Source organism: Lemur catta, chromosome 4 (assembly GCF_020740605.2).
Source record: "Lemur catta isolate mLemCat1 chromosome 4, mLemCat1.pri, whole genome shotgun sequence".
Taxonomy (NCBI): Eukaryota; Metazoa; Chordata; class Mammalia; order Primates; family Lemuridae; genus Lemur; species Lemur catta.
The window spans coordinates 70919949-70932480 of record NC_059131.1 but is presented as its reverse complement, the minus strand read 5'-3'; the positions used below and the strand labels follow the sequence as shown (position 1 = coordinate 70932480).

At 56.8% G+C, this 12532-nt stretch overlaps 1 protein-coding gene across 1 annotated transcript; it reads left to right on the top strand.

Moving 5' to 3' along the window:
• Positions 1-2678: 2678 nt before the first annotated feature.
• Positions 2679-12482, top strand: GPAT2 (glycerol-3-phosphate acyltransferase 2, mitochondrial). The gene is made up of 21 exons (XM_045550636.1): positions 2679-2765; positions 2902-3015; positions 3720-3793; positions 4204-4308; positions 4537-4665; positions 6617-6716; positions 7107-7240; positions 7524-7623; positions 7723-7935; positions 8337-8459; positions 8624-8706; positions 9020-9138; positions 9758-9828; positions 9919-10159; positions 10250-10398; positions 10576-10653; positions 11111-11242; positions 11326-11446; positions 11530-11595; positions 11823-11878; positions 12280-12482. Exons 1-21 carry the CDS (start codon positions 2712-2714, stop codon positions 12394-12396), a joined length of 2379 nt encoding a protein of 792 aa, XP_045406592.1. The 5' UTR covers positions 2679-2711; the 3' UTR covers positions 12397-12482.
• The last annotated feature ends 50 nt before the right edge of the window (positions 12483-12532 follow it).

Below are 12532 nucleotides of genomic sequence, written 5' to 3'. Positions count from 1 at the left end.
CCACGTGACCCCAAGTCCTGCCCAGCGCAAGGGTCACGTGGCCACGTCGTGTGCAGCAAGGCATACGGAGCCTCACGGAGCGGGCCGCGGCGCCAGGGGGCGGAGCTTCGGGCCCAGCGCCTGTCCCGATTGGCTCTCAGGGCTGCTTGTGCGGCAGGCGCGCTGAGGGCCCCCGGCCTGCGCTTTCCGGCCGCCTCGCTGTGCAGCTTCCTTAGCGGGAGTTGGTGACGGGTGTGAGGTGAGATTGGTGGGGCGGCTTCCTGGCTGGGCTAGGTCAGGCCAGGCCCGGAATCGTCCTGGGACTTTTCTACTTCGGGAACCGGGCCGGCCCGTGTTTTGAGGACTGGTGGGGGTTGGACAGGATAGAGCGCCGGCCATGCAAGGCTTGTGGCGCAGAAGAGTCCCTCTGAGGGACCCATGGTGGGGGCGGGGGTGAATGGAATTGGAGAGCCCGTGTGTGCAATGTCCTCGGCGTCCCTTCACCATAGATCCAGAGGGAAGCGTCCACGGGGGATGTGGGGCAGGCGCCTTTTCGTCCATCTTGAGGTCGTTTGGGTGATGCCCGCCATGGGTCTGGCGAGGGACCCGAGTTCTGAGGGGCCCCCCGGACGGAGGCTGTGGGGGAAGAGGTCATGTTCAAGCTGAGCTGTAAAGGATAAGTTCTCTTATGGTTCTGTGTAGGGCACAAACAGTACAAACAGGGTAACGAGTTTAGATTTTTATCCCTTGATCAAGGACTGCACGCTGTTCAGATGTGCACAGGGGCAGGCATCAAGTGTAATCAATGTGGTGGCAAACGGGAGGGCTCATGCTGCCGAGCTGAAGAGACGGTGGCTGCTGGGCTCCTGCCAGCCGAGGCCCTATGGGGTGTATGCTCAGGGATGCCAGATCTCAGATTTCTTTCAACAGCAACTGGAAACTCTAATTTTTTAATATAACAAACTCTCCAGTTTTAAATGTTGGTTTTAATTCATAAGTTTTAGCATATTGTACAACCAAAGAAAATATATATGTGAATATATATTTGAAATTTGACCCTTGGGATGGCAGTTTGCAACCTGTGCTTTAAGTGTCCTGTGGGAAGGGGTCATCCAGGCAGGAACTACAGACTGACACACTGTTCTGGGGACTTGGGTGCTAGAAGGATATATCCTAGAACTGATCTCTGGATTGTGTGAGCTGAGTATTGACTTAATTGGCAGATGGGGGTTACCACTTGCCATCTTTTACTCTGCCCCTTTAGGGCTAGCACAGATCTAGTGGGGTTAGGTTTTGGGATTGGGAGTGCCTTGCAAAGCACGCAGGACTCCCCACAGGCTGCTTTCCCTGTGCCGTGTGTCTGTGAAAGGGGCTGTGAGAACATTTTCAAAATTGGGAGTGAGTCCCGCAGAGCCTGTGCACTGTAGGAATTGTGATCCTGGTACTACTTGGCTTCAGGGTTCTAAACTGAGTTTACTGGGGAAAGGAAAGAGAGAGCCTAAGGAATTCTTGGAGAGGAAGTTACAGTCAGTCATCTAGCTCTTCCTTGGTTTGTTTTTCATGTAGGCCAGATTGCTAGACATAGAGATGAGTCAGTTGCAGCCCTTGCCTCCAGGACACGTTCAGATAGTGTGCGGAGGTGACACTTTAGTCCTGAAGGATGGCTTCACATGGCTCCTTGCCCAGCAAGCTTGGGCTAGGGATCCCAAGAAGGAGAGGGAGAATCTAGAGGGTGTTCCAGAGTCATCATGGACTTAGAGCCATGTGCAGAATTTGATGGGTGGCTGGGAAGGGAGAAGGTACTCCCAGGTGTACATATGCATAGTGTGGTGGGGGTTGGGGAAAATGTAAATAAGTAGACCAACCTGTTGAGACATGATGAGAAATCTAGAGAATTTTTAGGGCCCAATTTTTGGGCCAGAAGGGGTTAAGTGCTGTTTTATAGAAGATAGATATTTGTTAGTTCGGGGGAATATTGTGATGGGAAAGAGGGGACTAAGGGGATACCAAGTGGTGTCTTCTGTGGAGAATGTCACATGAGAGGGGATCAGTTATGGAAAAGTCTGTCTTCTCCCCAGCTGGATGAGCATTCCGTGGGAATAGGTCTGTTTGGCATTTGTCTGTATTCTGACCCCTATCTAGTAACTGGCCCACATTCCTGTAATGATTGAGTGGATAAAGGGCTGTCTTCTGGTGGGGAGGTGGAGAGGGAGAGCAGGTGAGTAGGACCTGGTGGCCTCATGGTGATGGTCCTGTTCCTCTTTGGCAGTCTCATGCCTCCTTCCTGCCAATCCGGCCCTTGTTGTTTACTTCTGCACAGAAGGGATATGAATGCCCAGTACAGCCCCTATCTGTGCTGGGAGATGGCAGGGTGGGTGTTGTTAGTAAGACAACTGATCTCCCTCATGTTGGCCCGAGGGGGCACCTGACCTGGACACTGTGAGACCTTTTGAGGATAGCTGGCTCCTTGGTGGGACCAGTTGGGTATGGGACAGGGCTTTGATCTGAGCCAGCTGCTAGCTTCCAGCCTAGGTTTGCTCACTGCTGCTAATCTGGGTGCTTTCTGTCTCTCCTGGGGGTGGGGGATTGAGGTCAACCCAGGAACCCCTGGGTCATGGCTCAGATTCCATATGGCTCCATCCTCCCACCTTTTCCTAGGTCAAGTTCCTGTACAGAGAGGGAGAAAGGCAGAGGTGACTGGTTCCCAGATCTTACAGGCTCTCATAGCCACCATGTTGGAAGGCAGACTCCGAACCCAGCAGAGGAGCAGCTGCAATGGCCGGGAGGTAGTTTGGCCCCTCCCATTCCTAGAACACCCTCTACCCTCCCCTGCCCTCCTTCTTGTGCCCTTCACTCCTGCAGCCTCTCTCCCTCTGCCAAGGACTTTGATTCCTCTTACCTCTCCCTGTGGCCCTTTTCCAGACCAGCCTGTCATCCTCAGGCTTTGGGATGAAACTGGAGGCTGTCACCCCATTCCTGGGGAAGTATCGCCCCTTTGTGGGTCGCTGCTGCCAGACCTGCACCCCCAAGAGCTGGGTGAGTGATGGTAGGGCCGAGACCACCCTGGAAAGCTTGGTTCTGAGAGGCACAGCTCTGGGAAGCTGCTTCCTTTATGTCCTTCCAAGCTTGGCCCTACGTACGCTGCCCCGTGCCTCTGCTTTTGTCTTTCAGGGGAATGGATGCACTGTTATAGGTTGTGTTATGTGGTGTTGGGCTGTGCCTTGCTTCCAGGCCTGGGAGAGTTGGGTGGGGGAAGTGCAGAGGGACCTAAGGGGTGGTAGGGTGTGCCCAGAGGCTGAGGTCTGACTGTGCCTGCATGAGTCCTGTTGTTCAGTTTTCGGGACACTGCCCACTCAGACTTCCTGGCACTCAGCACATGCTTGAAGACCACTTTTTCATCTATGCTGTATGCTGGTGCTGAGGGGCCCCAGATTTCTGATGGAGATCCAGGCTAGTTCTCTGCTGTTGAGGAGAGAACTTCTTGGAGACTTAATATGCCACTCTCAAAGAGGGCAATTCTATACAGATACAGCACTTCCATTTTGAGCATGAACCCCTTTATCTTGAGCTAGCATGAGGATCTGGGGTCAAACATCTTTTGGGAAATGCTGTGCTGTAATCCTTTCTCCTGGAAGACTCAATAGGCCATCAGGACAGACCGGAGGGGCAAGGCAAGGGCATTTCTTTGCCAGTTTGCAAAGGCCTCCCAAGACATGCTTTCCCTGCCCCCAATCCGGCAGGAGTCCCTCTTCCACAGAAGCATAATGGATCTAGGCTTCTGCAGTGTGATCCTGGTGAAGGAGGAGAACACCAGGTAGTCAGCGCTGGGGGAGGGCAGGATGGTGGGTAGGACCCCTTGGGTGAAGGGCTGCTGGGGCCCTGCTTTGTGATGCCATTTTCTTTCTCCCATGGAAAAAGAAGGGCCCCTGTCCTCTGCTCCATACCCAAGCCTATGGGGAGAGGCAAGCATGTTGTTCCCCTCCAGTTCCCTCTGTGAGTGTATATGGACTGCCCACTGTGTCAGGCCCTCAACCTGTACCCAACTCAGTGGGGAGAGGGGTGGGAATGGGACACAGATGGGCAGGTGGTTCCTCATCCTGCTCAGGTGTTCCTGGCACCTGGGTTTGGGTGTGATCCCTTTCTGATCTAATAGCCTGCAGTGGGCCCTAGTGGGGGTGGAGCTCTCTGAACGATCTTCCTCCCTGCTCTGGGGGCTGTGCCCAGATTCCGGGGCTGGCTGGTTCGGAGGCTCTGCTATTTTCTGTGGTCCCTGGAGCAGCGCATACCCCCCTGCCAGGATGCCCCACAGAAGATTGTGGAAAGCACTGGGTGAGGAGACAGGGACTGGGGTCTGGCTGGCACTTCTGGGATCCTGAAAGGGATGACAAAGGCTCCAGGCAAGGGTGGTTGAGAGGGCTGGCTGGGTAAGGCTTCAGAGCATTAGCTTTGCCTGGGACCCTTCCTTAAAGGAGGGTGAAGACTGGAAGCTGTGCCCTGGGGACGTGACCTGAGAGACCGTAGGCCTACCCCAGTCCGACACCACTGCCCCCTGCATAGGGTGCAGAAAATTCTCTCCGGGAAGGCCCCAGGAGGGGCTGGAGAAGGCAAGATGTCTGACCATGTGAAGAAAGAGGTGCAGCGCATCCTGGGTCACATCCAGGCCCCACCCTGCCCCTTCCTGCTCAGGTAACTCTGTGCTGAGGGGCACCTGCCCTTGGGCTAGGGCCTCTGCCCTTGTGGAGAAGGAATGTCAGCTGGGCTTAAGGAATAGCTGGACTCCCTTCCTGGGGAGCTGGATGATGTTTACCAGAATGGGCTGCAGCCTGCTCTTACCCGCTGCCTCCCCTCTCTATGTGCCTTCTGCACAAGTCTGAGCTCCTGTTAGATGCAGGGCACCAAGGGGTGGACAGAGATATACACGCCTGCAAGAAGGAAGGAACATGGGCTGAGACTCAGAATACCTGGACAGGGAGGGAGAGATTGTAAATCAGGGCCAAAAGGGGAAAAAGGAGCCAGGCTTGTGGGTACAGGAATGGGGGGAACAGTCTTACTAGAGGGAATAGCTAGCTGACCTGTGGCCCTGGGCAGGAAAGGGCTGGGTTTGCTCAAGTAGTTGATGTGGTTGGAAGCTGGAAAGTGAGGGGGAGAGAGCTGCTGGAGGTAAAGTTGAGAGGCAGAAGGGCTGAGATCATGCAGGGCCATGCGGGAAGTTTGGACTGGTTCTTTAAGTGCACTAAAAATCAGTTGAAAGGTTCTAAGCAGGGAGTGACAACATGATGAATTAGGGTCAAGAGTAGAGACCAGAAAACCATCTGGAAGGCTATTCTCTTAGTCCAGGTGAGACATGACAATGGACAGTAGAGGCTGGAAAAAGCAGATTGAGAGATCAAGGTGATTACTGCCAGGACTCCCTGATGGATTGGATGGTGGGGTAAGGGCAAAAGGGAGAAGTCATAGAAGAGCCCCCTTGCTAGCCTAGTACCTGGTGGTACATACCGATGGGGACAGACTTGGGGAGAAGTGAGTTGGCCCCAGAAGGATGTTTTGGATAGAGAGTTTTGGTACCTGACATTGTGGTGACAGGAGGCAGTTGCATATGTGAGTCTGGAGCTCAGAAGAGAGGCTGGGGCCGGGGACAGTTTGCACAGCTTTAGCATAGATTTAAAGCCAAAGGGATGAATGAGTTGCTGAAGAAAGGAGGGCTCAGGGCTGTGTGTGTCAGGCTCAGCTGTCTTGAAAGTGCTGAGAGTTCAACTGAGCAAGGACAGAAAGTAGAGATTGTTGGTGACCTTGACCATCCCTCTGCTGTGACAGTTCCTCAGCTTTGTTGAGACTGGTGGTCCCTTGACCTGCCCACCTTTATACCAGTCATCAGCCCCTCCCATCTTGCCTTCCCTCCTGGCCTAGCTCAGATTCCACGGCTCATCGTGATAATAATGCTCTTGTGAAGGGGTCACTGGGCACGACCCTGGCTGCTGCCTTCTCTGTGCACCTGAGCAGCCAAATGGTGCTGGAGAAGCACCCAGTGGTGGACTGGTTTACTTGTAAGTGCAGATAAAGGAAGAAATAGAAGCCATCAGATGGGGACTTGCTGCTTGTCTACCACATCTCCTGCTATCTGCATCTGCATGTCTGTCCTCAGTTAAAGCTGGCCCCACTTGGGGCCTCTGGACAATGCACCCACCTGCCAGGGACTTTGCCCCTGCAGTTACCCGCTTTTCTTCTTGTACCACTAATCCTTCCCTTTCATCCCACCTTTCCCAGCAGCTTACAAAGACCAGGCTGGGTTCTGCCTGGAGAAAGGCTTGGTCTTCTAGTCTCCTTGGGGTAAACAGCAGTTGCTCTGGACCTGATGTGAGGCAGCTGCCCCAGGAGGTCTTGGGAGAGTATCAGTGCCATGCAGGTGTGGGCTCTGGTGTCAGGCCCCCCTTCCAGTCCCAGCACCACCACTTCTTTGCTTTCTCTATTAAGCAGTTCTGTAGCCTCCCTGAGCTTCACTTTCCTCTTCTATAAAATGAGGACAGTAGTGCCTGCCCTAGAGGAGCGCTGGGTGCCGCTCTGAGGGGCTGTGGGGCTGAGCCTCGTGGGCTGGTGGGCTGTGCCTCCGCCACACCTCAGGCCAGGCGTTGCTCCCCAGGCTGTTCAGCTGGGCGCTACTGCGGTTCCTGAACTGCCTCTTCCTGAATGTTCAGCTCCACAAGGGTCAGATGAAGATGGTCCACAAGGCTGCCCAGGAGGTAAGGCCTGCCCTCCTTTGGGATGGGGATGGCGGGAGCAGAGGCTGGGCCAAGCTCTTAAGTCAGGACTGGCCCCATCAGCTGGTGGGAAAAATCCACTGCTCTTTGCCGACCTTCTCTTTATGTCTCACGGTCCTGCTCCCATGGGGCTTCCTCTAACGTCTTTTCATCATGGTCTTAACAACCATTACGTCAATTCTCGTTACCTTAAAAGTTGTCAAAAGGCTCCTCTACTTTTGGGAAATGTGCTCAGAGGAAGAACTCTTTAGCTGAACCTTCCCCTTCTTCCTCCCTCTGGGATTGCCTTGCATCTGGAGGTGCTGGCTTTTGGCTTCCTGTGGCTTCAGGGTGGCACAAGTTGGCACTTTCCTCTGGCTTTCCCCGGAGCAGGGCTTGCCGCTTGTCCTCCTCTGTACTCACAAGTCCCTATTGGACGGGATCCTGCTGCCTTTTGTGCTGCTCTCCCAGGGCCTAGGCGTGCTCCGTGTGGCTTGGGACCCCCACGCCTGCTCCCCTGCCCTCAGGTAAAACCCCTGTGCCCCCAGACATACAAGGGAGAAGTCCCAGGCTGGGGCAGGGGTGTGTATGGGGGTGTGCTGGCCCCAGCTCCCCAAAGGCCCTCTTCCTCACCTCTCTGTTCCTGGCCATATGCCAGCTGGGGCTGTGGGGCTCAGATGGAGGGTCAGCCACAGGTCCCAGGGCCATGGCTGGCCTTGGGGTGGGGGTGGGCAAGGCACTCACTAGCCACCTGCTCAGTCTCATCTCCAGAGCCCCTTCCCTAATCAGGCTCTATCCTGTGCCCCACAGAGTTCTGCTGAGGAACCTTGGGGGGCTTTTCATGCCTCCAGAGGCCAACCTCTCCCTGGACAGCTCTGAGGGGGTCCTTGCAAGGACTGTGGTCCATGCGGTGAGTGCCCCTAGTGGTTATGTATGGGGCCAGGCCAAGGGTACAGGGGTCTGTTCTGCTCTGGCCTTGACATCCACCCCTTACCCCCTCCCATTCCAGGTCATGGAGCAGCTGTTGGTCAGTGGGCAGCCTCTGCTCATCTTCCTGGAGGAGCCCCCTGGGGCCCAGGGGCCACGGCTATCAGCCCTGGGCCAGGCCTGGCTGGGACTGGTGGTGCAGGCGGTCCAGGGGGGCACTGTCCCAGATGCTATGTTGGTGCCAGTGGCCATCACCTATGACCTGGTTCCAGATGCACCACATGAAATACACCATGTGAGACCCTCCTGCCCCTTGGGACCCCAGCTGGACGTCAGCTCCAAAAAGGAAGCACAATATTAAGTCCTATGGCTGAGTCCCCCTTTAGGGCTGGGGGCGGGGGTGGTACAAAAGAATTCTCCCTACAGTTATCCTGTGGCATCTGCCAAGGCCATTACCATCATCATCTCATTTAAGCCTCAAAAGACCTTGCTACAGAGAGATTTTTCCTCTTTCATGGATGAGAAAACAGGAGCTTGGAGAGGGCCAGGTCATGCATCAGGATGGGCCTGAGATAAAGTTGAGCAGGCTGGGACCAGAGGAAACCTCTGGAGAGCAGGATGGGGCAGCCAGCCCTGAGCCTGCCTGAGAGCAGTGCCCACGGTGAGCTGATGCACTCAGCCTCTCCCTCCTTGCAGGCCTCAGTCCCCCTGGGGCTGTGGACAGGAGCCCTGGCTGTCCTGCGGAGCCTGCGCAGCTGTTGGGGCTGCAGTCGCCGGGTCTGTGTCCGGGTGCACCTAGCCCAGCCCTTCTCCCTGCAGGTATGGAGCCAGCCAGGCGGGGAGTACGTGGGGGTCTGTCAAGGGGCTTCTGGCAGTCTGGCCCTCAAAGCCACTGCAGGGATAGCCTTGCATACCTCATATGGGTTGTGTGCAAGTTTCCTTTTGGGCCAGAGCAGGCCACCTAAGAGCCTTGTCCTGGGCAGGAATACACCGTCAACGCCAGGAGCTGCTGGGGCAGCAGGCAGACTCTGGAGCAGCTGCTGCAGCCCGTCGTGCTGGGCCAATGGTAGGGGTAGGGAAGGGTGCGGGTCTCAGGCAAGGCAGGCAGCCCTTCAGCACCAGCTTGTGTAGCTGATGCTTCCTCCCCCAATATACTCAAACATATGGGCAGCCTTCCCTCACCACATATCCTTGGGTCATCTAGAGCAGCACCAGGCACTCACCTGGCCAACAGTCTGAGTGTGGGGTATGGCACACAGGCCTGGAAGGGAGCCATCCCCTGCCCTGGGGCTGGGATCAGGGAAATACCCTCACCTTTGAGAAAGCCCTGGGCTTTTAGGTTTGGTCTGTTCATCCTGAGATCTGTGTCTCTATCCTAGTACTGCTGTCCCAGACACTGAGAAGGAGCAGGAGTGGACCCCTGTAACTGGGCCCCTCCTGGCCCTCAGGGCGGAGGACCAGTTACTAGTCAGGAGACTGAGCCGTCACGTCCTGAATGGTGAGGGGGAACTAGATCTGGGCCTTTGAGGGTGGGTCCCTGAATGTGCCTTCTCTCTTTGGGCCAGCCAGTCATTAGGGCCCTCCCTTCCAAGTGGGTGTCTAACCTGAGCCACCCTCCCTCTGTGGCACACTTGGGACATCTGAAGAAGTATGGAACTCTGAGGAGCAGGGCAGCCAGGGAGGGCATGAGGGAGCAGCTAAGTGAGTACACTCTGAGCCCAGGCCACACCCAGCCCCACCTCGGGCTCATCGTGGCACCTCCCTGAGCCCAGTCTCCTTACCTGCGAGTGAGGATGATGTTAACTGAATGAGTAATGGACGCCAGGGGTTTAACACCGTGCCTGCACAGAGAGGGCTTGCAGGATTCTCTCAGTATCTTCCCCAGTGCCCCTTTTGTGCTGGAGGCTGTGGGTTAATGGGTGGGCCCTACAAGATCCAGGGAAGGTCCCTGAGCCTGTGGCCTGGCTTTCTGCATATACGTGATAAATTCTACTTCTCTGGGGCTGCTTTCCCCCTCCCTGGGGTGGAGTTGAGGCCGTGTGGCTGGGAAGACTGGTCAGATGATGGAGGACCTGGAAGCCTCCACTCCTGACCAGCATCCCCCACTCCCACCCCAGCCAGCGTGGCAAGCTCAGCGGTGATGAGCACGGCCATTATGGCGGCACTGCTGCTGTTCAAGCACCAGAAGGTAGGATGCAGTGTGGTGGGGACCTGGGTGAGGGTTGCTGCCCTCCTGCTCAGCCCTGCTCTGCCCACCCAGGGCGTGTTCCTGTCGAAGCTCCTGGGGGACTTCTCCTGGCTGACAGAGGAGACACTGCTGCGTGGCTTTGACGTAGGCTTCTCGGGACAGCTGCGATGTCTGGTGCAGCATACGCTGACCCTGCTGCGGGCACACGTGGCCTTGCTGCGTGTCCACCAGGGCGACTTGCTGGTGGTGCCACGGCCTGGCCCAGGCCTCACACACCTGGCACGCCTGAGTGCTGAGCTGCTGCCTGCCTTCCTAAGTGAGGCTGTGGGCGGTGAGTCCTGAGGGCTCAGGGTGGGTGGGATATGTGTGCGGGGGTGAGGGGAATGGCTCCTTCCTAATGCCCGGCCCCCACCGACCCCAGCCTGTGCTGTGCGAGGGCTGCTCGCAGGCAGAGTGCCGCCAGAGGGGCCCTGGGAGCAGCAAGGTGTAGAGCTGCTGAGCCAGAATGAGCTGTACCGCCAGATCCTGCTGCTGCTGCATTTGCTGCCACAAGACCTGCTGCTGCTGCAGGTCAGGCCTCCCCTCAACAGCCAATTTGGTCCTGGGCATTCCCCTCTTGGTGGCAGGAGGTGGCCCATCCCTGCCTGAGTCCTATCCCTAAGACCTCTGGCCTTGCCCTGCCTCTGGCCAGGTACCCGCTATATGCCTGGCTCTCCTAAGGCCACACCGGTGCCTCTTTCTCCCCAGCCCTGTCAGTCTTCCTACTGCTACTGTCAGGAGGTGCTGGACCGTCTCATCCAGTGCGGGCTCCTGGTTGCTGAGGAGGTAGGCAAGGCTGTCGGAGACAAAGCCCCTACGTAGGGCCTGACCTTCTCCAGCCTCGTACCCTGAGTGCCAGCTGCTCCAGGCTCCTCTGCCCTGTGTGTGCTGTGGGGATGGGCACCCCCCTGGCCTGGTGGCAGGGAAGCCTGAGTCAAAGCTGTGTGCCTCAGGATGTGACCACATCTGCCCATGCACATCTCCCTAGACAGGATTGATATGTGTGCCTGTGAGGTTCTCTGCACAATTCCTACCCCCATGTTTCTTGTTCTTGAGGGTTGGTGCTCACCTCCTCTCACCCTGCAAGTCGGCCCAGCAGGTGCTATGGTCTGGCCTGGCTCTGGGCGTCCTCTTGGCCTCCCTAGGTCTGCTCTTTCTGGTTTTGCCTCCATGTACCTGGTCTGGGCTGTATGGTTGATCCCTGGCCAGCCTGTCAGGGACCAATGGCTCCTACGGCCCCCAGACCCCCGGCTCCCGGACAGCCTGCGACACAGGGCGACAGCGTTTGAGTGCAAAGCTGCTGTGGAAACCAAGTGGGGACTTTACTGATAGTGACAGCGATGACTTCGAGGAGGCTGAGGGCCGGTACTTCAGGGTGTGTTGGAAGAAGCTACCCCGGGAGGGAGGTGGAAGGGAGGGCGTTGGGGAGCTGCCCTCACCCTGGCCTGTCTCCTCCAGCTCAGCCAACAGTCACGGTGCCCAGACTTCTTCCTCTTCCTCTGCCGCCTGCTCGGCCCACTGCTCAAGGCCTTTGCGCAGGCTGCCTCCTTCCTCCATCAGGGCCAGCTGCCGGATACCGGTGAGGCCCTCACCTCCCTTGCAGTCCTCAGGTCAGGCTCTGCCTGAGCAGGGCCCTGGGTCTAGGTCTTCTCTCTCCCACAGAGTCAGGCTACACGGAGCAGCTATTCCAGTTCTTGCAGGCCACTGCCCAGGAAGAAGGGACCTTTGGTGAGTGTCAAGCAGCCATCCCAGGTTCCTGGAGATGGGTTGGTTTTGCTGGTGGCTGCTGCCCCCTACTGGGCACTGACAGCCAACTCCAGGAAGGAAGGCTGCAGAACAGAGGGTCTTCGGTCCAATCTGAGCCTGTCCCTGGGTTCTGTCTAAGAGGAGAGAAGCCATGCCCCATGGCTCCCTGCCTTCCCTCCCTAGAACCTTCACTTCTCTCTTCCCTCTAGAGTGTGCGGACCCAAACCTCGCCATCAGTGCTATCTGGACCTTCAGAGACCTAGGGGTGAGGAGTGCCACTGTCACCGTCCTCCCATCCCCATTCCCACCCCCTGATAGAGTTGCCCAGGGGAACCCAGCTGTGTCCCCACCACCCCACAGGGCTGGCCCTGATGATATGTCACCAAGACCCTGGGACCTGCCTGGTATCTGCCAGGTGTGGTGACAATGGGTTAGAGAAGGCTGGATGGTTTTCCTGTTCCTCTTGGTCTCCCAAATCATGGGCTTATCCTTCTCCCAGGTGTGGGTTCCCAGGGGTGGTTTGAGATGAGGTGGCATTTGCACTCAAACACTGAGACCTAAGGGGCCAGAGGTCTCAAGGCAGGTTTTGAGGGGAAAGGCTTGGTCCCTGGACCCTGGGCACAGTCCCTGTGGCGAGGGCACCCATGGCCCATCTCCATGGCCCAGGTTCTGCAGCAGACACCCAGCCCTGCAGGCCCCAGGCTCCACCTGTCCGCTACTTTTGCTATCCGGGACAATCAGGACAAGCTGGAACAGTTCATCCGGCAGTTCATTTGTAACTAGAACTGCAGGGTGGAGCCTGTGCTGAGACTCCTTAGCCCCAGACCACAGCTGTGGCCTACAGCCAGAAGATAGAAGAAACTGTAAACCCTTAGCTGGACTATAAAATCTCTGAGGTTTGATTGTCCCTTGTTGTCTC